General features: G+C 46.6%; 1 protein-coding gene across 2 annotated transcripts; it reads right to left on the reverse strand.

Annotated features, from left to right (window-relative positions):
• Window positions 1-1,206: 1,206 nt before the first annotated feature.
• Window positions 1,207-21,203, reverse strand: ESYT1 (extended synaptotagmin 1). Of its 2 annotated transcripts, XM_037846173.1 has the most exons (31): window positions 20,013-21,188; window positions 18,327-18,368; window positions 18,002-18,136; window positions 17,799-17,872; window positions 17,598-17,670; window positions 17,351-17,440; window positions 17,101-17,156; window positions 16,540-16,663; window positions 16,275-16,451; window positions 16,067-16,149; window positions 15,719-15,767; window positions 15,500-15,586; window positions 15,304-15,396; window positions 14,995-15,066; window positions 14,745-14,831; window positions 13,817-13,966; window positions 13,358-13,513; window positions 13,051-13,227; window positions 12,797-12,879; window positions 12,624-12,672; window positions 12,426-12,515; window positions 12,190-12,285; window positions 11,845-11,916; window positions 11,671-11,757; window positions 3,360-3,500; window positions 3,087-3,241; window positions 2,882-2,980; window positions 2,670-2,801; window positions 2,488-2,593; window positions 2,250-2,299; window positions 1,207-2,050 (listed from the first exon to the last, which is right to left on the reverse strand). In XM_037846173.1, the coding sequence occupies exons 1-31, from the start codon at window positions 20,400-20,402 to the stop codon at window positions 2,011-2,013; spliced, it is 3,315 nt and encodes a 1,104-aa protein (XP_037702101.1). In that variant the 5' UTR covers window positions 20,403-21,188; the 3' UTR covers window positions 1,207-2,010. The 2 variants fall into 2 exon arrangements, 1 of the variants encoding a protein (XP_037702101.1); XR_005218365.1 differs by lacking the exon at window positions 1,207-2,050 and having other exon boundaries at window positions 2,263-2,299; window positions 2,670-2,739; window positions 20,013-21,203.
• Window positions 21,204-23,010: the final 1,807 nt, after the last annotated feature.

Raw genomic sequence — 23,010 nt, forward strand, 5'->3', positions numbered from 1 at the left:
GTGTCTCATCTTGTATTTAATATGTCAAGCAATACTCCTCCCTTAGGTGTCCTGAACTTGAAGAGGTTAGGACAGAGTAGTAACCCTTCTGGGATAGGAGAATTTGTGCCAGGTCCTCTAGTTTTCTGGAAATGTAATTAACTGAAGTGGTGAACTAAGTCAAGAGTGCTTCTTAAAATTACACATTGCAAGATCCCTGGTTGTGTTATCTAAAGCCAACTAGAATATCAGGCTTTGGGCCACATGCTAGTTTCAAATAAACAAACAAAAGACTAGAAATTTAAGTTAGCTGCCCTGTGTTTATGGATTCCTCCTCCCCCCACCCAAGCTTCTGGGGACAACCGAAACTTCTTGCTCATGGCTGGAGATCCTCTTAAGTTGATGAGAAGGAAATGGAGACAGCAGAACCAGTAACAAGTACAAAGGAGTCACTGAAAAAAATAGGGGCTGAGTTATTGGGCAGTGTGGGGTTTAAATACAATTTTTGCTAATAAAATGAATTTTGATAACTTGTTGAAAACTGAGCTTAGTCCTTTCCTCTAAGACTTCCCTCTGCCCCCAGTGGGCTGCATCCTAAGGTTTATATTCTTACAGAGATGAAAAAGCCTCCCCTCCCTGAGGTAGTTATGAAATAAACCTCTGACCCTCTAGTCCAATGACCCTGTTTTCAGTAACTTTTCTTCCATCTGACTCTCACTGGGTAGTTAAAAGAGATGGAGCACAGTTTCTCTAGCTTACATTCCAGGAAGGGTCCTGAAAGGAGCAGCTCTGACAGGTAGAAAATATTTTGTCATTTAGCTTCCCCTTGGGTGAGCCTGAAGCCCATTTGGAATGGATGCTCTGACAGCAGTGAGAGGAACTCTGTGAGCCTGTGCCACGGCTTTTCCAGGTTCACCAGATTACCTTCCCCTAGAAAATCCATGAGACGATGATGGTCAGCAGATAAGTTGGATAGGCTGGACTTCGTCACTGGGACTGGGAATGGTTCTTACCTGAAACGTAACAGCAGCTACTTCATCCAGGTCCCCTGACTACGCTCGGTGGAGCCTACATTCTCGGTAGCTGCAACCACAGTAGGTTCTGACCACTAATTCATCTGACATGAGAGTCACTATTCACTACGAGTTGAATAAAGGCCTTCAACAGTTGGAATAAACACCTGATGAGTAATTTGGATTCCCCGTCCTTAAGGAAAAGAGCCACAGCTGGTTTGAGTATATTGTTTAATGTAAGATACAATGGCTTGGCAGAGCTGGTGCAAAACTAAGAGTACCAGATTCTGTTCTAGTCAGTGAGTGAACAGCCTAGGCACTTGGACAAAAAAAATTGGCCCTGCTGTCCCAAGTTCCTCCAAGGTTCTCTACACGTCACCAGCTAGAGGCTCATAGCCTGATATCTTGCTTCTTGGAGGCTTGGGTAGAATCCCGGCCCCAGCCATCATGGCAGGTGTAATGTTCAGAACAGGCTTGAGGAAAGCGGGGACAGAACTGGACCTGGGGCCTGGGTTGCTCTACATTCACCACACCCTGTAGTCCAAGAGGCTCACAGCTGAGTGGTGAGCCTGTCCCCCTTCCCACCCACAGATTTGCACTCCCTGACTTCTCATGGTGGGAAGAAGGTGGCCAACCAATTAAATTAAAAAAAAAAAAAATCTTTCCTAAAGCTGTATTTGGCATAAGCTAATGCCACTGCTAGTGCTGCCAGTGGCCAGGCACAGTACTGAAGGCCCTGGGGAGTTGGGAGGAAAGGAGAACCATGTGCAGGCAGAGGAAGCCAGCTCAGGCCCTTGCCCCAAGAGCCCAGGAAGATAAAGGCCGTGCAGTAAAGGGTAACATATGGTCCTTCTCTTTGGTCAGGCAAAGGCCCGAGTTTGGGCCTGGGACGTGAGAGGCCTGAGGGGCACAGGCTCTGCCCTCAGGTCCTAGCTTTAAGCTCATCACACTGAGGTGGTGATGCAGCGAGAGGCAAGGCAAGGAGGCAGCGCAGAGTCAGGCAGGTAATCCCTGGTTCCTAGGAGCTGCCCTTGTCCTTGTCATCCATGAGGTCATACCTGCGGAAACAAGGAGACATGGCTCAGGTAAAAATACGACTCTCGTGTCTTCTTATAAATGAGTCACAATCCAAGGGCTCCTATACTTCCAAGAACCAATGGTTCTCACCTCCGACTGCATCCTTTTTTCCTCTTTCTGTGATTGGGATTTCTTTCACCTAAATTTTCAGACCCACTCCCAGCCCATTCAGACACTCACCACTGGGCTGCTCCCTGGGAAAGGTCTATCTCAGCTAGGTCCAACTGCACCTGTGTTGGAGGATAGTCAGGGACTAGATGTTATTTTGTTATCTCCAAAGGCCATTCCCAAATCAGTGTACAGGTGACAAGGTCACCTCTCTAAAGTATCACCGGGGGCACTTTCTCCCTAACGGGGACTACAGCCTTGGCACTGACAGCTGCTAACACCTCTGCCCTGCCCAGCCCAGCCCTCTTACCTTCCCCAGCAGCTCACGCTCTCTTGACATGAAGGAGGAATTAGACTTCACAGAGACATCCAGCTTTCGCCTGAGGGCCTCATCCAGGGGCAGTTCCCACTCAAACCTGGGGGAGGTGCCAAATGTTAGGAGCCAGGGGTCCCTCCCAAGCCTGCCATCTCTCTACCTCAGTCTCCACTGACCGTTCATTGAATTCAGGATTTAGGGTCTTCTTCTTCTGTGACGTCTTCCTCTTGGTGCCTCGGTTCTTGTCTGGCAGTAGCAACAGTGACACATAGGGGTCAGGGGAATCCCGCCCATTCTGTCGAAGGGCCCTGCAACAGGAAGATGAAGGCAACAGGGCAATCCCAGGGAGGGGACAGAGGGAACCTGGACGATAGGGTAGGGGGCTCACCGGCAACTGTGAACAATGCTGACCAGCTTTCGTTCTTCACTGTAGTACCACACAGTCAGTTTCACCTGGCCCAGAGGCCCAGCTGGGGCCTCAAGGGGACTGTGGAAAGATGGAGATAGGTCTGGAAAAAGGCAGAGCTCAGGGAACCTGTAACTCATACTCTGTATTCCTGACAACATCTCTCCTTTCTGTCTCAGTCTCTTACCTGTCACCATGTGTCAGGCGCTGCCGGAGCTCTGGGGCTGAGGAGGTGACGTGAGGGAGACCCCCCCAGAGTTCTGGTTCTTCACTGAGAGAAGAGGAGCTGTGGCTATAGCTGTGGCTATGAGCTTCCACTCCCGAGTGCTGGGACACCAGGATCTAGCGGGCAAGAGAGCTGTGAGCTGGGCCTTCTGCTCCCACACTCCTGAGTGTGCCCTTCAGCTGGGAAGGCTGCCCTCCCTCCCTCCCTGCCCACCCACCATCTCCTGGCACTCACCCCTAGCTGTGCTCTCAGGAGCACCTGCCCCTGCCCGTTGCTAAGCGTAAACCAGCGGTCCAAGCAGAGCCGGTCAGCCGCCAGGAGCTCCGAGAAGGGCAGGGATAAGGAGCCCAGTGCGCCAGTCCCCTCACCCCGAACCTGTGAAGCAACATGGCTGTGATCGTGTTGTGGTCTCTTGGGTGGTTTGGGTGGGAAACTCCCCTTTGTGAAGGGCAGGGAAGCCATGGTAACAGTTTCTGGTCTCTCTTTCATTTTTCCTTTCTTAACTAGACAGTACTCATCTTTACTTCTTAACCTTTCTCATATTATACAAGTAATGCTTGCACAGAGTGGAGAATAGTAAAAATGTGTTTCCCTCATTTCCATACTCCAAATGTAATTACCTTTAAACCCCTTCTATTTTGTCGATTATAGTATAATGCTAAATAATATGCCTGTATCTGTATTTTATAGTTTACTAACTTTAGGTGGTATCTTCTGATTCCCTGCTATGAAAGATTACATTATTTTTAATTCTTTTGGTTTCTATTGCAATTCATGTGATTCTCTACTTACCAACTTTAGAACATATTTCCTGAACTCCTCACTCCATAAGAAGAAATCAGCACCCCTACATTACCCTCCACCTATCCTCTCCCTCTCATACCTCTTCACTTTCATTCACCTTTCAACCCACTGAAATCTAGTTTCTAATCCATTCATGCCACTGAGTTGTTCCAATCATTAGTAACCTCCTAATTTCCCAAGTTGATGAACACTTTCCCTAAGCATCTTATTTTACTTCTTGGCAACATTTGGCCATTTCCTCTCCTTCCAAACACTCTTCTTTTGGCTTCTGTTACCCACTCTTTCCTGGTGAGTGTCCCACCACTTGGGCTACACTTTGGTCCCCTTGAAGGGCTCTTCTTCCTCCATCTGCCCTTTAATTGTTGGGGTGCCTCACATGTCTGTCCCTTGTCTTCTTTTCACGCTACACACTCCCTAAGAGATCTCATCACACCCATGTCCATAATTGCTACCTGTTCTGTGCTCATGATGCTCAAACAAGAAGAGATGGGGGGACACCATAATGGGCCAAAAATATCAATGTCTCCCCTTGGACGTATCTCACAGATCTCAAATTCAAACATTCTATCTTTTTGCATTCCCTACGTTGGCAATGACACCCTTATCCATCCAGCCAACCCATGCCAAAAATCCAGGACTCATCCAGGCTATTACTTGTTCCACCTCTCCCCTCATATCAAAACAACCACCAAATCCCATCAGGCCTTTGTCATTTCTTGCTTGGATTACTTCAGTAATCCCTTAGCTGATCCGCCTGCCTCCAGTGCCATCCTCCTCTAGTCTGTTTTTTTTTTTTTTTTAACATTTGAATTTTATTGCATCTTTCAAATATCACAAATAGGTCTTAGGAATCATCTGGCACCTTGTTGTTTCCCTATATAGCTGGACAACTCTTAGATCTTACTCATCAGCCTAATGAACTGTTCCTTTTTCAGAGACATAGATACTGTCCAAAATTTTTCTGGTATCTTTGTTTTTTGTTTTTAAATTATTTATTTCTAATTGTGGTAAAATACACATAACATAAAAATCATTTTAACCATTTTAAGTGGACAGTTCTTTGGCGTTAAGTACATTGACAATACTGTGCAACTTTCACTGCTACCTATTTCTAGACTATTTTCATCATTGCAAACCAAAACTCAGACTCATTTAGCAATAACTCCCATTCCCACTCCCCCACCACCACTATTCTGCTTTCTGTCTCTATGAATTTGCTTATTCTAAGTATTTCATATAAAAGAAATCATACATTTCTCTTTTTGTGTCTGGCTTATTTTGCACAAAGTGAGATCTTCAATATCCATCCATGTTGAGTCACATACCAGCATTTTACTTCTTTTTACGGATAAGCAATATTCCAGTGTATGGTGTGGGGTTTTTTTTTTTTTTTGTCTTTTTTTTTCTTATCCCTTTATCTGTTGATAAAAACTTGGGTTGCTTCCACCTTTGGCTACAGTGCTGCAGTGAACACTGGTGTGCAAATATATGTCCAAGTCCCTACTTTCAATTCTTCTGAGTCTATATCTAGGAATAGAATTCCCAGGTCATATAGTAATTTTATGTTTAACTTTCTGAGGAAATGCCACACATTTTCCCACAGTGGTAGCACCATTTTACAATCCCACCAACAATGTATGAGATTTCCTATTTCTTCACATCCTTGCCAACACTTATTTTCAGTTTTTTAAATAATAGCCATCCTAGTGGGTATGAAGAGATACCTCATTGTAGTTTTAATTTGCATTTCTCTAATGGCTAATGATGATGAGTACCTTTTCATATACTTATTGGCTATTTATATATCTTTTTTGGAGAAATGTCTGTTCGAATCCTTGGACCATTTTTAAATTGGGTTGTTTGTCTTTTTGTTGTTGATTGTAGGAAAGTATGTGTGTGTATATATATATATTCTGGATATTAAATCCTTATCAGATATATGGTTTCCAAACATTTTCTCCCATTCTGTAGGTTGTCTTTTCTTGATAATGTCCTTTAATGCACCAAAGTTTTTAATTTTGATAAAGTCCTTTTTATCTACTCTTTTTTCTTTTGTTGCTTGTGCTTTTAGTGTAAAATCTAAAAATTAATCGCCTACTACAAAGTCCTCAAGATATTTCCCTATGTTTTCTTGTAAGAGGAGTTTTTTATAGTATTAGCTCTTATATTTAGGTCATTGATACATTTTGAATTAGTTTCTGTATATGGTGAGAGGTAGGAGTACACATTCATTCTTTTGCATATGGATTTCCAGTTGTCCCAGCCCTATTTGTTGAAGAGACTACTATTTCCTCATTGAATGGACTTGGTGCCCTTGTTGAAAATCAACTGGCCATAGCTGTATGGATTTATCTCTGGATTCTCAATTCTATTCCATTGGTCTATATGTCTATCTTTATGCCAGTACCACACTGTTTTAATTACTGTAGCTTTGTAGTAAGTTTTTAAATCAGGAAGTATGAGTCCTCCAACTTTGTTCTTTTTAAGGAACCCTTGCCATTCCATATGAATTTGAGGATCAGCTTTTCCATTTCTGGGAGGCAAAAAAAAGGCTGCTGGAATTTTGATAGGGGTTGCATTGAATTTGTAGATAGCTTTAGGCAACATCTTAACAATATTAAGCCTTCCAATCCATGAATATGAGATGTCTTCCCCCTTTTTAAGGTCTTCTTTAATTTCTTTTAGTAGTGTTTTGTAGTTTAAGTGTACAAGTCTTTAACCTCCTTGGTTAAATTTATTCCTAGATATTTTATTGTTTTTGATGCTACTGAATATGAATTTTAATTTTCTTTTCAGATTTTTCATTACTGGTGTATAGGAACCCAACTAAACTAACTTCTGCAGGTTGATCTTGTATTCTGCAACTTTGCTAAATTTGTTTTATTAGCTCTAGTAGCTTTCTTGTGAGTTCTTTGGGATTTTCTCTAGGATCATGTCATCTGCAAATAGGGATAACTGACTACTTCCTTTCCAATTTGGGTGCCTTATATAGCTTTCTGTTTCTTTTGCTCTGGCTGGGACTTCTGGAACAGTAACAATGGAGACAACAATCCTTGTCTAGTTCCTAATGTTAGTGGGAAAGCTTTCGGTCTTTTACCATTGAGTATATTTGTTGTGGGTTTTTCATAAATGCCCTTTATCATGTTGAGAAAGTTCACTTCTATCCCTAGTTTTCTAAGTGTTTTTATCATGAAAGAATGTTGGATTTTGTCAAATGCCTTTTCTGCAACAATTAAGATGATTGTGTGCTTTTATCCTTCATCCTATTAATGTAGTGTATTACATTGATTTTCTTATGTTGAACCATCCTTGCATTCCTGGAATAAATCCCTTGCTCATGGTGTATAATCCTTTTAATACATTGTTGGATTCAGTTTGCTAGTATTTTTTTGAGAATTTTTGCATATATATTTATGCCGGTTTGGATACATTATGTCCTTCCAAACGCCATGCTCTTTGATGCAATCTTGTGAGGCCAGAGGTATTAGTGTTATTTAGGTTGGAGTCCTTTGATTGAGTGTTTCCACAGAGATGTGACTCCATCAACTGGGGGCAAGACTTTGATTGGATAATTTCCATGGAGGTGTTACCTCACCCATTCAGGGTGGGTCTTAATTGAATCACTGGAGTCAATCCTATAAAAGTGTTCACAGACAGAAGGAGGTGCTGCAGCCAAGAAAGAGACTTTGAATAATGCACAGGAGCTGAGAGTGGAGCTGGAACACAACCTGGGATCAGCAGACACCAGCCACATGCCTTCCCAGCTAACAGAGGTTTTCTGGATGTCATTGGCCTTCCTTAGGTGAAGGTATACTTGTGTTGATGCCTTCATTTGGACATTTTCATGGCCTTCAGACTGTACTTTTGTAATCAAATAAACCCCCTTTATAAAAACCAACCCATTTCTGGTATTTTGCATAATGGCAGCATTAGCAAACCAGAACAATATTCTTAAGAGATATGGGTCTGTAATTTTCTTTTCTTGTGTTGTCTTTATCTGACTTTGGTATCAGGCTGATGCTGGCTTCATAAAATGATTAGAAAGTACTCCCTCCTCTTCTATTTTCTGGAAGAATTTGAAAAGCATTGGTGTTAACTCTTCTTTAAATGTTTGGTAGAATTCAGCAGTGAAACAATCAGTCCTGGAATTTCCTTTGCTGGGAGGCTTTTAATTACTGATTCAATCTCTTTACTTGTTACAGGTCTGTTGAGATTTTCTGTTTCTTCTTGTGTCAAATTAGGTAATTTGTATGTTTAAAGGAATGGTTCTATTTCATCCAGGTTTTCTAATTTGTTGGCATATAATTGTTCATAGTACCCTCTTATAATCCTTTTAATTTCTGCAAGGTTGGCAGTAACGTCCGCATTGTCATTCCTGAGTTTAGTTATTTGTATCTTCTCTCTTCTTTTTCTTTGTCAATCTGGTTAAAGGTTAGTCAAGTTTTATTAATCTTTTCAAAACACCAACTTTCAAAAAAAAACTCTATTGTTTTTCTATTCTCTATGTCATTTATCTTTGCTCTAATCTTTATTATTTCTTTCCTCCTATTGTGTTTAATTTGCTCTTCTTGTTATAGAATTCTTGGTGTCAGTTTTTTTGTTTTGTTTTGTTTTTTGTTTTTCTTTAAGGACTTAAAATATGCCATCCCATTGTCTTCTGGCCTCTGTGGTTTCTGATGAGAAATCCCCTGTTAAAAAGGGATCCTTTATATACGACCAGTTGCTTCTCTCTTATTGCTTTCAAAATCCTCTCTTTATCTTTGACTTTTGACGATTTCACTATAATGTGTCTTGGTGTAGCTCTCTGAGAGTCTATCCTTGGAGTCTGTTGAGCGAGCTTTCTGGAGGTGTATATTCATGTCTTTCATCAGATTTGGGAAGTTTTCAGCCATTATTTCTTCAATTTCTATCTCTTTATTTTACTTGGACAAGTGTTCCTAATTTCCTCCATTTCTTTGTAAATTGATCCCTTTCTCTCATCAAATATATTTTAGACAGTTGATTGAAAGTGTTTGACTAATAGTTCGAATGTATGAAATTCCTCAGGGATGGTTTCTGGCAAATTCTTTTTTTTCGTGTGACGTGCCATACTTTCCTGTTGTGTGTGTTGTAATTTTTTGTTGAGAGCTGGACTTCCTGAGTACTGCGTTGTTATAACTGGAATGCTAGTTCTCCCACTCCTCTGGTACTGCTAGTTTTTTGTTTGTTTGTTATTGTTGTTGAGGGCTGGAGCCACCCATTGTGACTTTTCTGAACTGTTTTGCTCCCATACGGGGAATCGAAAAAGAAAATAAAATAGGTACTGCCTCTTTAAGACTCCTCCACTGCTTTTGCAGGAGAGGGTTAACAATGGCTATACTCAGAGCTGACCCCCCAGTGATCTGAAGTAGCTTATCAAAAGTATCATGATCAGACTTGACACACCCACCCACACATACACACAGACTTTGAAGGACTAAGTCCTTCCAGCCCACCCTGGCACCAGTAAGCTGCACCAGGAGCCCAGACTACAGTCTGCCATGCAGTTGGAGGATGAAGAATGGTAGCTGCTGAATGGAAGGTGAAATTCACTGATATTTACAACAATTTACCATCTTCTTCTCCCAGCTCTTCCCTGGATGCTACACAGTATTTCACTAGACTCAAGAGTTTCAAAATAGTTCACACAGTTCCTGCCAGTTCAATAAGTGTTTGGTGGAGGGACTGATTCCTGGAGCTTCCTACTCTGCCATCTTCCAACAGTCTTCTTCTCCCTAATATCCTTGTTTTTAACTGTTCTTGCTTGCTGAATCAAAGAAGCTGAATTTGATACAAGTTCAATCTCATTTCCTTCAATAATTAACTTATCTTACTGGGCTTGATATACCCAGAAAGAAATGTTTGGCGTCATCCAAACCCTTTAGCTATATTTTTCACCCAAGAAATTTTGGATTTCAACAAGAGATCACTCTTCTGAATATTGACACCGATGGGACTTGAGCACACACAGATCTCATCTTGTAATGGAAGCCCAGAGTAACACCCCTGACCACATTCTGTATGTGACTACAGACAGTGTGATCGACAGCCAGTTCCTTTCTATGACTTGACAATTTGTCAACCCAAAGCCTCTTTTTCTTTTCAAGGAAACAGAGTTCTACATTGATGTCATTGAAGTCTCTCCACAGGGTTCCTCTGGGGCCCTTCACAGTAACTGTGTGTCCCTTCAGCATGATGTCAGCTTTTTCTGGAATGTCAACAGTCTGGTTGCCAAGAATGCTGAGATTTGGCATAGCTCTAATCCAGTTTTCACCCTGCTTTCAGCATGATCTTCCTAAAATGCAAATCTGGATGTATCACCCCTCATTCTTTAAATGTTTCCCTATACCTTTAGGATAAAATCCCAAATTCTTAGCATAATATTCAAGATCCTCCATAATCTCATTCCTGCCTACCCTTATAAACTATAATAAACTTGTCTTCTTTCTCCTCCATTCTTTTCTCAGCCCAAAGAGTTTTCCTGCCTTTCTCTTCTTGGGCAGAGCCTAGTTACCTTTAAATTCAGGGATCATCTAAGGATGGCTTTCTAACTCCTCCACCTTTTCCCCTAGTCTGAGTTAGAACTCCTTTTTTCTCCATTGCATTTACTTCAACATTATCAGCCCAGAAGTATTCTCTGGTTGTTTTTTTTTTTTTCTCCCTAAAGACAGTGTGACAAAACCACAAAGAGATACCACTTCATTCACAGTAGGATGGCTATTATTAAAAAATAAATGACAAGTGTTGGTGAAGCTGCAAAGTAATGGAAACACTCATACATTGTTGGTAAGAATGTAAAATGATGCAGCTGCTCTAGAAAACAGTTTGGCAGTTCCTCACAAATTTAAATAGTGACAGTTTATAGTTACTAGTACAATTTTGAAAATGTGCTTTCATCATTTGCAACAAGTGTACCACACCAATGCAAGTGTTAATAATAGCGTGGCATATGGGAATCCTGTATTTCATGCATGATTGTCCTATAAACCCACAACTTCTCCAATTAAAAAATGGGTGGTGGTGGTGGGGATAAACAGAATTACGATATGACCCGACAATTCCACTTCTAGGTATATAACCCAAAAATCGAAAACAGGGACTCAAACAGATATACATACACTAATGTTCATAGCAGCATTGTACAATAACAAAAGGTGGAAGTAACCCAAGTGTCCATCACCAGATGAACAGATAAACAAAATGTGGTATACACATACAATGGAATATTATTCCTCCTTAGAAAGGAATGAAGTTCTGATGCATGCTCAACATGGATGAACCCTAAAGACCTCGTGTTGAGTAAAATAAGCCAGACACAAAAGGACAAATATTGTTTGATTTCACTTATATGAAATAAATAGAATATGCAATTTCTAGAGATAGAAATTAGATTACAGGCTAATAGCAAGGGAGATGGGGAGAACGGGGAGTCACTGCTTAATGGCACAGAGTGTCTGGGGTGATGAAAACTTTTTGACAATGGATGGTGGTGATGGTGGCACAATATTGTGAATGTAATTGATATCACTGAATTTAACAGATACATGTGGTTAAAATGAGAAATTTTATGTTACCTATATGTTACTACAATTAAAATTTTTAAAGAGAAAGAGGTCCATAAAGATAAGAACTAGATCTTCTATCTCTGAATGTCCTGTGCTCAATTGAGTGCCAGGCCCATGGCAAAAATCTGCTAAATGTTTACAGAATGAATTTATAGTACCTGCAACTCCAGGCTCTCAGTATTTGGTTTCCTGACGAGAAAGGAGGCACTCTCATCCCAGACGGGGGCTGAAGTTTGGGAAACGGTCTGATGGAGATGAAGGGCTATGGTCAGTGGTTGATACTCTCCTCCTCTCATCCCTCCCGTTCTTAGCCCTGCAGCATTTCCTAGTACCTTGGTTTTATGAGAAGTGTCTCCCACAGTGAGAGTAGCATAAGGGCTAGGAGGTTTGGTACCTTTTCGGAGCTGGGAAGAAAATATCGTGTTAGTCTTAAATTTGGAGCTAGATAGGCAGATCCACCCCACCTCACAAATTACATCTACAACCAATGGCCATGTCCCCATTATCATTTGACAACCACTACCCTCAAGGCCTTTGACAGACAATTTTTCCCACCCCAGCACCACCCTGGGAAAGAAGCGGGGTCATTTACTATTGCAAATACATCAGAAGCATCCAAATTTAAGGGAGGTGGAAGAAGAGCCACAGAGTCATAGGGCACAGGTAGGAGATCTCACCGGCAGGTCCTCAGCCCGCTCCAAATAGACCGAAAGCAGGGCTGCTGCCAGTTCTGCACTCTTCTGCGTCTGGATCAAACTGTTCACCTGCAGCACCTGGGGGAGGGCACACAAGGGACTGGGGAGTGGTAACTGAGATCCTGGGACCTGGAACCAGGCATCTGCCTTGAAAGCTGATAGACAAGCTCACCCTGACACATCTTGGGTCCCCTCCTTCCTCCAGCCTCCTTCCTTACCTCCTCCAACTCAGAAGCAGAGGGGCGGGGGGTCAGACGTTCCAGGCGCAAGTGCAGGAGGCCAGATGGCACATCTTCCAGGGTCAGCCACTGTGGAAGTGAGCAGGGTTGAGACTTGTGGGTTGTGGGGACAGAGAGACTATGAGAAAGATCTGGGACAAAATCAGAAGGGAGTGTTGATTCTAATCACAGATTCACCTCATCAAGGAAGCCACTGTTTAGGACGGCGGTAAGACTCACTTTACACCTGTAGATGAGAAGGATTCAGCCAACAGGCAGACGGTCAGAGCCAAGACTCTTCCTCCCTGAGGCTGGACTTCACAGCCTACAGAGGCCCAGCCTGCCTGCCCCCTGGACTCCCACCCTCTCACCTGCCCAGAAAGTCATCCTTGTCCAGGTCCTTGTCAAAGACCTCAACCTCTAGCTCTTGGCCTGGAATTGATGTGATGATTACCTACCGAGAGAAAATGGGGCAGACAAATGGGGATTCCCTGTCTTTCCTCCCCAAATAACTGGACCCCCCCCCCCCAACTGACTGAACCCCACAGGGTTTTTGGACCATTCTTGGAGCTAATAGGGAAGAATGGGGCAGGATTGGGAGGGGTTCCAGACCTTCAATTCTGACCTCGAAAACCTCATTCCAGCGGGGATTGAGATCTTCCCGAACAACACGGCTCCGGAAGGTTCGTCCTGCCACTTTGAGTTTGACATAGGGGTCTGACTTGCCCTTTACCAATCCCCCCAAGAAACGGTCTTTGGCAATCAGGTCCTGGGCCTCTAATACATGGATCCGAAGCACATTCTGCAAAAGGGACAGATGAGGGCACCACATGGCAGTCAAAGGGAGAGAGCCTGTCAGAGCCAGCTCTGGAACAGGCTTTGCTCTCTTAAGGGTGGGCAAACACCAGAGTCCTTTCCAGATATGCACTCACCTCAGTCCCAAAGTGACTGTCAGGAGTAGCGTGGCAGGGTCGGGGAGGGACGTCCACACTGCTGCCTGTCTGGGGGCTCTCGTTGTCCAGGTCCCAAGTGCCAGGGGCACCAGGCCCAGTGGAGAAGCACACTTTTGATGAATCGAGGTACAGGATCTGAGAAGGGCAGTGTGACTGCTGAACCAAAGATGACCACCAGCAGCCCAGGTGTGTGGGGGCCAGAGGGCAGGGCCTAGCCTCTGACAGGGAAACCAGAGCTCAAATCTTGAGAGGTCCCTTCATACGGCCCCCTACTCCCACGCCACTCCTTCCCCCAGTCAGATCAGCAAACAATTTCCGTGTGCCTGCTAGATGCTTCCGCATAGACTAGCTCATTTAATCTTAGAAGATTCCCCTTCTTTACTCCTAAAACCAAGGAATCCAGAGGCCCTCTCCACACTCTCAGTACTCGCTCCATACCCTCATAACCAGTTTCATGTAGAGCCTGGAGTTTGGGCCAGAGCTGCTGAGCTGGAACCACTGGTCCAGAGTGAGGTCAGGGGCAGTCAGCAGGCGCGGCAGAGGCAGGGTCAAGGCCCCTAAAGTCAGGGCCCTGGAATCATCTTTCACCTATAAGCACAGAAGGAAGGGATACAGGAAGTGATCGGGGAAAAGGGAGGCACAATGAGGAAATTATAGCACCGCTCTAGCTTTATTCCTCTCTGTGCCGACCACAAACCTTTCACTCCCCTCGGGTCTATCTTTTCCCAGGCCTCTGTCTACTCCTTGTTCCCTTTCACCTTTGCTCATTCTGTTTCCACTACCTGGAAAGTCTTTATTCTCTTCTCAGCCTATTTATCCTTCAAGGCTCAATTAAAATCCAATCTCCTTCACAGAATCTCTCCAGTTATCCTAGCCTCCACACCTCTCTCTAACCATCCTTAGTACTATACTACAGGTATTTTAATCCCACTAGCTAATATGTAATTGTTCTTGGATGATTATATATACATGTCTTGTCTGGGAAACTGGTTGGTAAGCTCCCTGAAGGCAGATATTGCGATTCATGCTTTTTCTATGACCTTTAAAATGCAGTGTGTGTAATAGGTACTCAATATGTTCTTTTCTTTTTTTAAATTTTTTAAACATTATTTTTATTTTTTAACATTTTTGAGGCATAATTTATATGCCATAAAATACACTCATTTTAAGTATACAATTCTCAATTATTAAAAAAAAATGATTCTTAGATAGGTGGGAAACAGTGTAGAGATATTGGGGGTAGGTGGGTAATCTTGGTAGAGGACTGAAAATAGGGATCAAGGGAGAAGACAGACAGAAGAAATTATGCAATTTTGGGGAAGATGGAAAGGGGATTCAGAGAGAGCTGGACGGGTGCTCATCTCACCTGCACATCAAGCTCCTGGCTTCGAGGGTCTTGCAGGAAGAACCGGAAAGCCTCTTCCCACACTGGGCAGTTGGTGCTATAGACAGCCTGGAGGTGTCAGAGGATGGGACTAAGGGCACACACCACAGTTCCATTCTCGTTTCTCCAGGAAATACTGAACTTACAGGCACTCTAAGGGAGACTTAATCCAAGAACAGTCCTTCCCACTTCCCCGACATAACACCTCCCACTGAGAGGTCCTGGCCCCCACCTTGCTCTCCTGGGTCACGTCCTGAATTGACAGCTGCACCATAGGGTTGGGTTCCTTGTTCCCCTTCTTCAGCTGTAGAGTACAGAATTCAGAGGTCACTATCTTGGGTGTTTCTGTGTTTGTTTCAATGAAGGGAGGTAGTGTCTCATCAGAATGTTTTCCCTGCAGTGGCTCTGCTCCCCTCCTTGGGACCCTTGTGTTACAAGTTGCTGCTTCTGGAGCTAAGCATATGGGGGCATTTGTATCCTCAGCAAGAGAGGTTGTGGGAACAGGGCTCCCTGCTCACCCACCCTCAGAACCCAAACTCACAGGCAGATCCTGGGCCCGATCCAGATAGACCACTAAGATGGCAGCTGATGGGGGCTCTGGCCGAGAGGAGACGCCTCGATTCCACTGTAGAACCTGGAGGAGTGGTGGTGGCAGTCAGACCTTGAGCCTCCCCAGCCCCTATGCATCTAGCTACCAATTTCTCCCCCGGAGAACTCCAGTTTCTCATGTTGGTTACCTGTTCCAGTTTTTCTGAATCTGGTAGAAGTGACAGCCATTCTAGCCTCAAGTGAACTTGGCCTTGCCCTCCTTGCAAAGGGAACCACTAGAGGGAGAGGTAGCAGAAAGTGAGGTACCATAGATCAGGAACCCACCCAACCACCTGCCCACCAAAGTAGCAGTCGTTGTCTGCCTAGTGGGTGAGACCACCCCCCACCTTCCTCTTTTCCCCTCTTACCTCATCCAGTACTCCAGCCTGTAATACCTTCCCTACATCCAGCTTCATTCTGATGGGGTGCAGGTAACCAGAGGGAGAACGGAGGAGTGCTATATATTAGTAGCACACCACTGGCCTTCCACTCACCCACCCAGAAATAACCAGCAGATCCCAGACTCCCTTCTCCTTACACTCAGGGGACATTTGTGCATGTGCGTGTACACATGCATGTGTGCATGTAAGTATGTGTGGTAGGGGTGAGGAGTCTTGGGAAGGAAAATGATACATGATTCCAGAAAAGGACTGTAATTACCTCCCAGACCTTGCTAGCATTCGGGCTTTAGAATCCTAACACAGGCAGACTCTCACCTGCCCAGAAAGTCATCTTTGTCTGGATCTTTGTCAAATATCTCCACCTCTATCTCCTGTCCTGGGACCTCATGTACCATGACCTGGAGAACACAGAGGGATAAGGGGCTCACGGGCTGCAGTTATGAGGAGCATCTAATCTCAGTATCTTCTCACAACCTCTCAGGCCTCCTCATTTCACACAGCGCCCCCTCCTCAGCTCTCCCACCTCATAAGTCTCTCTCCACTGGGGGTTGAGTTCCTCATCGATGACATGGCTGCAGAATGTCTGGGTGCCCACACGCACAAGTGCATAGGGATCTGACTTGCCCTCAATCAGGCCCTTCACATATTTGTCCTTGGAGCTCAGCCCTCGGGCAGCCAGCAGGTGAATCCGAACAATGCCCTGGGGGTAGGAATCAGATGCTGAGAAACTAAGGAGCCAGCACAGGGTTCCCTAGAGAGGGATCTATCGAATGGGGGAGAGCGCCTACCCTGGGCAGAGGGGAACGCAACTGAGCAACATCGTGGAGGTCAGGCACCAGGGGCACCAACAATCGGTTCGGCAACACAAGAAAGGCAGCGATGGAGTCCATGATCATGGTGTCAGAGAGTGAGCTGAGTGGGGGAGTAGAAAAGGAGGTGGGGATGGCCCCAACTTCCAACCTCCCTCCATTCCCATCTCCGTATCCTGGAGCCAGTGGGGGCCAAATGCTGGGGGGACATCCCATCTTGAAGCTGCCTTTTGGCTGCTCTTCTACCCTAATTCCCCACCAACGGCTCTGTCCCTTCATTATTACCATCTCCTGCTCTTCCTCTTTTTTGCCCCTGTCGTGGTCCTCAGTCTTCTTCATTCTCTACCAAAATTCATGCCACCCATGCCCACCCCAGAAGAAAAATCACAGTATGGAACTTTAGAGGGGTATTTGTCTTATCTCTCCAACTAGACTGCAAACTCCTAGAGGGGACAGACTACTGTCTTTACTCCTTTGTATCCCCTGAACCCCCAACTCAGGGCTGGAACACTTAGCAGATACTCAGTCAGTGCTTGATACCTGAGTCCTGGGATATCCAGTAGGTTGGTCATGCCTGTCCAGTTGATGTCTAGGGTCTACAAGAAAAGAGGAGGGGGGTAAGGACAGATCATGTGGTGGCACAGTCACACCCACTCACCCACTCAACAGTTGCCAGACCCCTCGGGCTTCTTGTCAGTTCCTTTCCCCACTCCCCATAGCTTACTATCCTCACCCTCCCAATCCTCTCTGCTTCCCCTGCCTTCTCACCCCCCTCAATTTCTTTCCTTACCGGGCGTCGGATAAAGAACATCGACACAGCCCCCACGATAGGAAGGTCCCCAATGAGTGGCTCAAGAATCACCCGTAAGACTCCATGCAGCTGGGGCAAGAAGAGAAGATGAAAGCCTTTTCCCAGAAAAGGCTCTCCACCCCTCCCAGACTTCCCCAGTCTCGTTTTTCCAACCTCCAGCTTCCCATATCCCATGAAAGTTAGGGGAAAGTCTCCCTATTGTAGGGGCCCATGACATATGCCCCACCTGCATGCCCTTGACTCCTGCTTTGCAGAAATATTTCTTTACTTCCACATCAATCTGCACATCACCTACATAGCTGGGGTTGTTAAGGAAGAGTAGAGGAGGGTTAGTACTAAGCTCAAGTGGAGGCTGGGGGGATGAAGGAGCCGGAAATGACCAGCACTCCATTTAAGAAGCAGCAGGAAGAGTGGGGAGTGGCATTACCTGATGTTCAAGTCCAGCAGGATCTGCTCTTTGCTCTGACCAGGGTGAACATTGACTCCCAGGACACGCAGTGGCTGAAGAGAGACGGAAGTCTTAAGAGAGAGGGCAACAAAAGGGAGGAATACCTCAGCCCACTCTGGGCCACCCACCTTCCCAGTTCCATGTCCTCCCTCTCATTACTTTCCCTTCTCCCCCCCACACACCTTTTCACCCAGTTCCACTCGTGTAAATGCAAATGTTTGCAGATGGGGGTTAGATCCCCGAACAGCTGGGGCCACAGTTTCAGCCAGAAGCTTCTCCATATACTGGCCCAGAAAGGGCCAGACCTGGGCCACAATCTAGGAGGAAAGGCAGATGGTCAGAGGAAAGCCCAAGCTTCCCTCTAAAGGCGAGTGTCTTCAGAATCTTCCCCAAGGAGAGCATCAGGGACTAGGCAGGGCTAGAATTGGGGTGTGGCCAATTCTGGCAGGAGGAACCAATCCCCATTCCCCCTCATGAAAAATAAAACTCAGGACAATCAGCCCTCACCTTGTTTAGCCACTCAGCCTTTTCCACGTCTGGGAAGCTGACCTGGTGGGGAAGGCAGAGACCGCGATGAGTGCACTTCGGCCTGTGGTTTCCCACCAAGAGGCGAGGTGGTACGCCCCCAGGAGAGAGGAAACACGGAAGTGTGGCAGGGCCTCCTCACACCCAGGGGTGGGGCTAGGGGGCTGGGAGGTCCCCAGTTTCATTCCTCCAGAGGTCTGGGGGCACTAAGGCCACGTTAATAAGGAGAGCTGGCAGGGTACAATATACAAAGTTGCTTTGTCGGTAGCTCAGGGATGTGAAATGACAGCCGCTGGGGCAGAGGCGAGAGGAGGAGAAGGGCACATTCTTTCTGGAGGGGAGGTGGGTGAATAAGAGTTTGAGGAGGGAATCCTGGGACTGGAGAAGTCCTGCTTCCTTTTTGCAGTCTTCCCTCCCCCCGGGACTGAGGTTTCTGTATCAAAAAGGTGAAGAGGGGAGCAGCTCCTTAAGGGACCAGAACTATTTAGGCATGGGAGTGGGTGTTTGTTTCCCTTCTTTCTTTTTATCAGTGATACATTTTACTTGAAAAAAGGACACCTGTGCTTTGTGGGGTGCGGGGCGTAGAAGGTGGGGGGTGGGAGGAAGAGTAGTTCCATGATGAGGAGTAGGAGGAACAGAGAGCGTTGCTGCCTGGGCTCCAAGTCCCCCTGCATCATTTCTCCCCTCACCCCACCCGCCTTCCCCGGCCCAGGACTCAGGAGGTATCGCCGTGCCTGCCTGGTGCCAACTTCGATTGCTCTCTTCTGTCGTTCTCCCCCTAGACTGGCACTTCAGCTGGAAGGGGCAAGAAGGGAGGAGCAGGGAGGGGCCAGTAACGGGCTCTGCCTCCGCCAGGCAAGAGAGGAGACATCCGGTCCCCTCGACGCAGGAAGTGGGGTGCAGAAATAAGGGTCCCTGCCCCAAAGGAGCGCAGCTCACAGTAGGGAAAGGGTGGGGCAGGGCGGGGGCGGAGTGTGGGCAGCGGGCACTGCAGCAGCCGCACTATCCTCCTCCCAGCACCCCCGCCCTCCGTCCAGCAGTCGCCTCCACTGCGCTGCAGCCCCGCTGCCAAGCTGGGGCTGGAAGGAGAGGGCCAGAGGGTCGTCCAGATGCGGGGGCTCGGAGGGGCAGGGCTCCCGGGGCTGGCTCCCAGCGGGTACCGGGGGAGATAAGAGAGGCAAAAGGGAGAAGAACCTAATGGTCTTAAGTAGGTAAAAAGTCTTGAGGAGGAAAGGAAAGGCGAGGGAACCCTCGGAGCAGCAACGGGTACCGGGATGCCCAGGAGCTGCAACGGCGCGAGTAGCATCAGAAGAGAGAAGGGGAGCCCCGTTCAGGACCGCTTGGTTAGGAGGGGAACCTAGCCAAGATGAGATGGGGTCCCCAGCTGTTATTACTGCTCTTGCCCAAGAGTGGAGAAAGAATCCTGATTCTGTGGAAGGATTCGGATCTGGGCGTGCCGAAAGGCAGAGAAGGGGGTGGTGGTGGGGTGGGCAGTCAGTCCCAAGAGTGGCGCGTCCTTGCAGGCAGACGGCAGGTGCGGCCAGAGGGAAGGTCTGGGGCTTACTGTCCCTTGGTGGGGGCTGCCTTTGGGGACAGGAAGGAAGAGCCGCAGAACTGAGGGGCTGGAAGGGAGCTATGCTGCACTGAAGGCTAAGGGTGGCCGCTCACCCAGGCAGGTAGCTCTCGATGGCTCATATAGAGTGTTTTCGCCGTGAGCTGCTCCTCATCGTCCAGCAGCTGCCGCGCTGCCTGAAGTCTCCGTTCTTTTTCGTCGCGGACCCGACGCCAGCCCAAGTAGAGCGCGAGACCGAAGACCACGAAACCTATGCTGAGTCCCATTGCCCCGGCCAGGTAGACCGGCACCAGCACCAGCAACCGCCGCCCGAACGAAGTCAGCACCTCCAGGGCCTCACCCGCTGCCCCGGGGCCGACAGGTTGGCCCCCAGAACCCGGGTCCGGCTTTTTGTAAGCAGTGGGGGGCCGGTCAGGGGGGTCGGAAGGAGGAGAGGGCTGCTCCACCGGGCCGGGGCTGGAGCCCTCTTCAGTAGAGCGCTCCATGATGCCACCTCAGCGAGGACCCGCCCGAGCCAGAGACCGGCTGGAGGTTGCTTTGTCCTGCGACCAGCTCCCCCCTGAAAACCGTAAGCCCCAGCATGGGGGAGGGGACCTCACGCCACGCCCCTCTTCTCTGGCGGTTCGGGTTGGTCCGCGCCCCATAGACCGAGGAGGAGTCAAAAGATCGGAACTCCGCCCCTCTTGCGCGAGGAAGGGACAGGGCTTCGGAGGCACAAGGCCCTTCCTGATTGGACTAGGGTTCCAAGATGGGAGGTCCGGGATGGCGGGAAAAGGCGGAAAGGACCTAAAGAACAGCATTCGATTGGCCAGAAACAGGAGAGGCGTGGCATACCATTTAAAGAGGAGAGGCGGGACCACGAGCTACTCCCACGTGGGATTGGAGTGCCTGTGACATGACGTCAGGCAGAGCTGCACCGCGCCAATTACCTCGTTTAGGGAGCTGGAGTCGCGAAATTGGGGGGGTTGGGAAGGGCCAGGATTTCCTTCCACCCCATGCGGACGGTTTGGGATGATTAGATGTTGGGATTCAAATATGTGTGTTTGTGAGCTTTCCCTAGCTTTCAAACTGAAAGCACATTCCTTATCCTTCATTTTCTTTCTGGCCGTCCTTACAAAAGAAAAGGAAATTACCCTATTTGGAATGAAAGCGTTCGATGACCGACCCTCTCTCTATCCTGTCCCCTACCTTGTCTGTGAAATATGACAGACATTAGAGAAAACTGGAGAATCAGAGGATTAGAGAATTTAGATGATCCAGTCCACCCTTGAGAGGGAAAAAAGCAGAGGGGTGAATAGAGAGGGAGACTTTCTTTCTTTTTGGAAATTTCCAAGAGTTAGCCATTCTATCTGCAAGAGTTAGTCAGCCATCTCTATCTTTACTGAGATCAGATTAAAACTAAACGGGCTACAGGAAAAAAAAGGGGTGGGGGGTAGGGGGCTCAACTTCGGCAGAAATAGTTTTCCGAGAATTTCCTGGTCCTGAGAGCTGCTAGGACACTAAAATGAGAAATTAAGAGTACTGAGATGATTCAGTTTCTCATTTGCCTGAGCTGGAACGAAGGTTTGGAATATAGTCAGGTGTAGAACTAATTGTACCGTGCAGGTTCCGGAAAGGAAAAGTATAGAATACATTGATGACTGTTGTTGCTAGTTAGCTGGCCTTGGAGACAGGGTGTTGTCCAGGAACCTAGAAACCAGACTAATTGGAAGCAAGGGAGGGGAGGGTTGGGCATAGAGATGACCTTTTAACATGGTACATGTGGGGCTTATTGTTTTACTGTCTGAAGCAGAAGGGGAACTAGAGTTTGTCGGGGAGAGATTAGATCTGCTGCAGATACATTTTATCTAAATCTGCAGGGCACAGGTTTCATCAGGCTGTTTCATCAAAGCTGCTTAGAAAACCTGGCCCTGCACAGCACCCTCCCTTAATCTTAGTATTCTCACTTCCCTTTTTCCTCCTCCTGGTGCTGGCAATATCTAGACTGCTTGATTCAGTTTGCAGAACTGTGTAAGAAACAAATTTCTATCTGCCTCCCACATCCTCCATATCTCCAGAGATGAGGGAGTGGGTAGAAAAGGGGCCCAGGGAGTTTGGAGGATGTATGTGATCTGCTCACCTACTGATGAAACAAAATTGTAGCAGGAAAACGGGTGAGCCTCCTTAGAGGGAAATTATAAATCGAAATTTGTGAAGCACTACAGCAGACAGAGAAGGGGGTCTACAGGGATTCCTTTCTAAACCTCTCTCCTTCCTCAGCCCGTCCATATCATTAGGTCTAAACCTTCCTATAGAAGCGGGGCGAATACTCACCTCCAGGAAGTCCTAGTCCCGCTTTGGGCCCAGGAGCTACAGAATCAGCAGCTGCAATGCAGGAACCTGAACAAGTAAAACTGGGTGGGGCCCAGGCCTTTGACAATCCTGCTGCCCAGGTGCCACCTGGTGGTGATAGGCAGTAAGTGGGCAACAGGAAGGGATGGCCTTTTGTTAGAGGAAGCGTCTTAAAGGGTAGGGCCTGAGGAGCAAGAATACAGAGACTTCCTGGATTTGTAATCTGCATTTATATACTCCTGGGGGAGAAAGATCAGATGTGGTACTCTGGTCCCAGCCCACTCACCAGAATGGAAGCGGCAAAGGGATTTGAAGAATTCTTTTTTCTGTATTATTCCTTGCAAATTAATGCAAATTGGCAGTCCCACTACTGGATGGCTCTATTATTAGAACTTTCTTATGCCAAGTCTGGGATCAGATTGCCTGAATAGAATCCTGGCTCCATCCCTTACTAGCTGTGGAACCCTGGGAAGATTACTATACCTAAGCCTGCTTTCTCATCTGCATAATGGGTATGATAATAGTACCCGTTGTGTCAATGAGATATTGCACAGAAATTGTCTAGCACACTGCCTTGAATTCTATTAACCACCCAATAAATGTTAGCTATTTTTCTAGAGCTCCTTGTCTATTTCCGGTGCAGCAACATAGGACCTTTTGGTCCTTTTCTCCATAGGGTAGCCTTTCAAATATTTGAAGACAATATTGGGTCTCCCTTCAGTCTTCTCTGGTAAATTTTTAGCTACTCCATTGGCTTGTCAA

The sequence above is a fragment of the Choloepus didactylus genome, chromosome 8 (assembly GCF_015220235.1).
Source record: "Choloepus didactylus isolate mChoDid1 chromosome 8, mChoDid1.pri, whole genome shotgun sequence".
Lineage (NCBI taxonomy): Eukaryota > Metazoa > Chordata > Mammalia > Pilosa > Megalonychidae > Choloepus > Choloepus didactylus.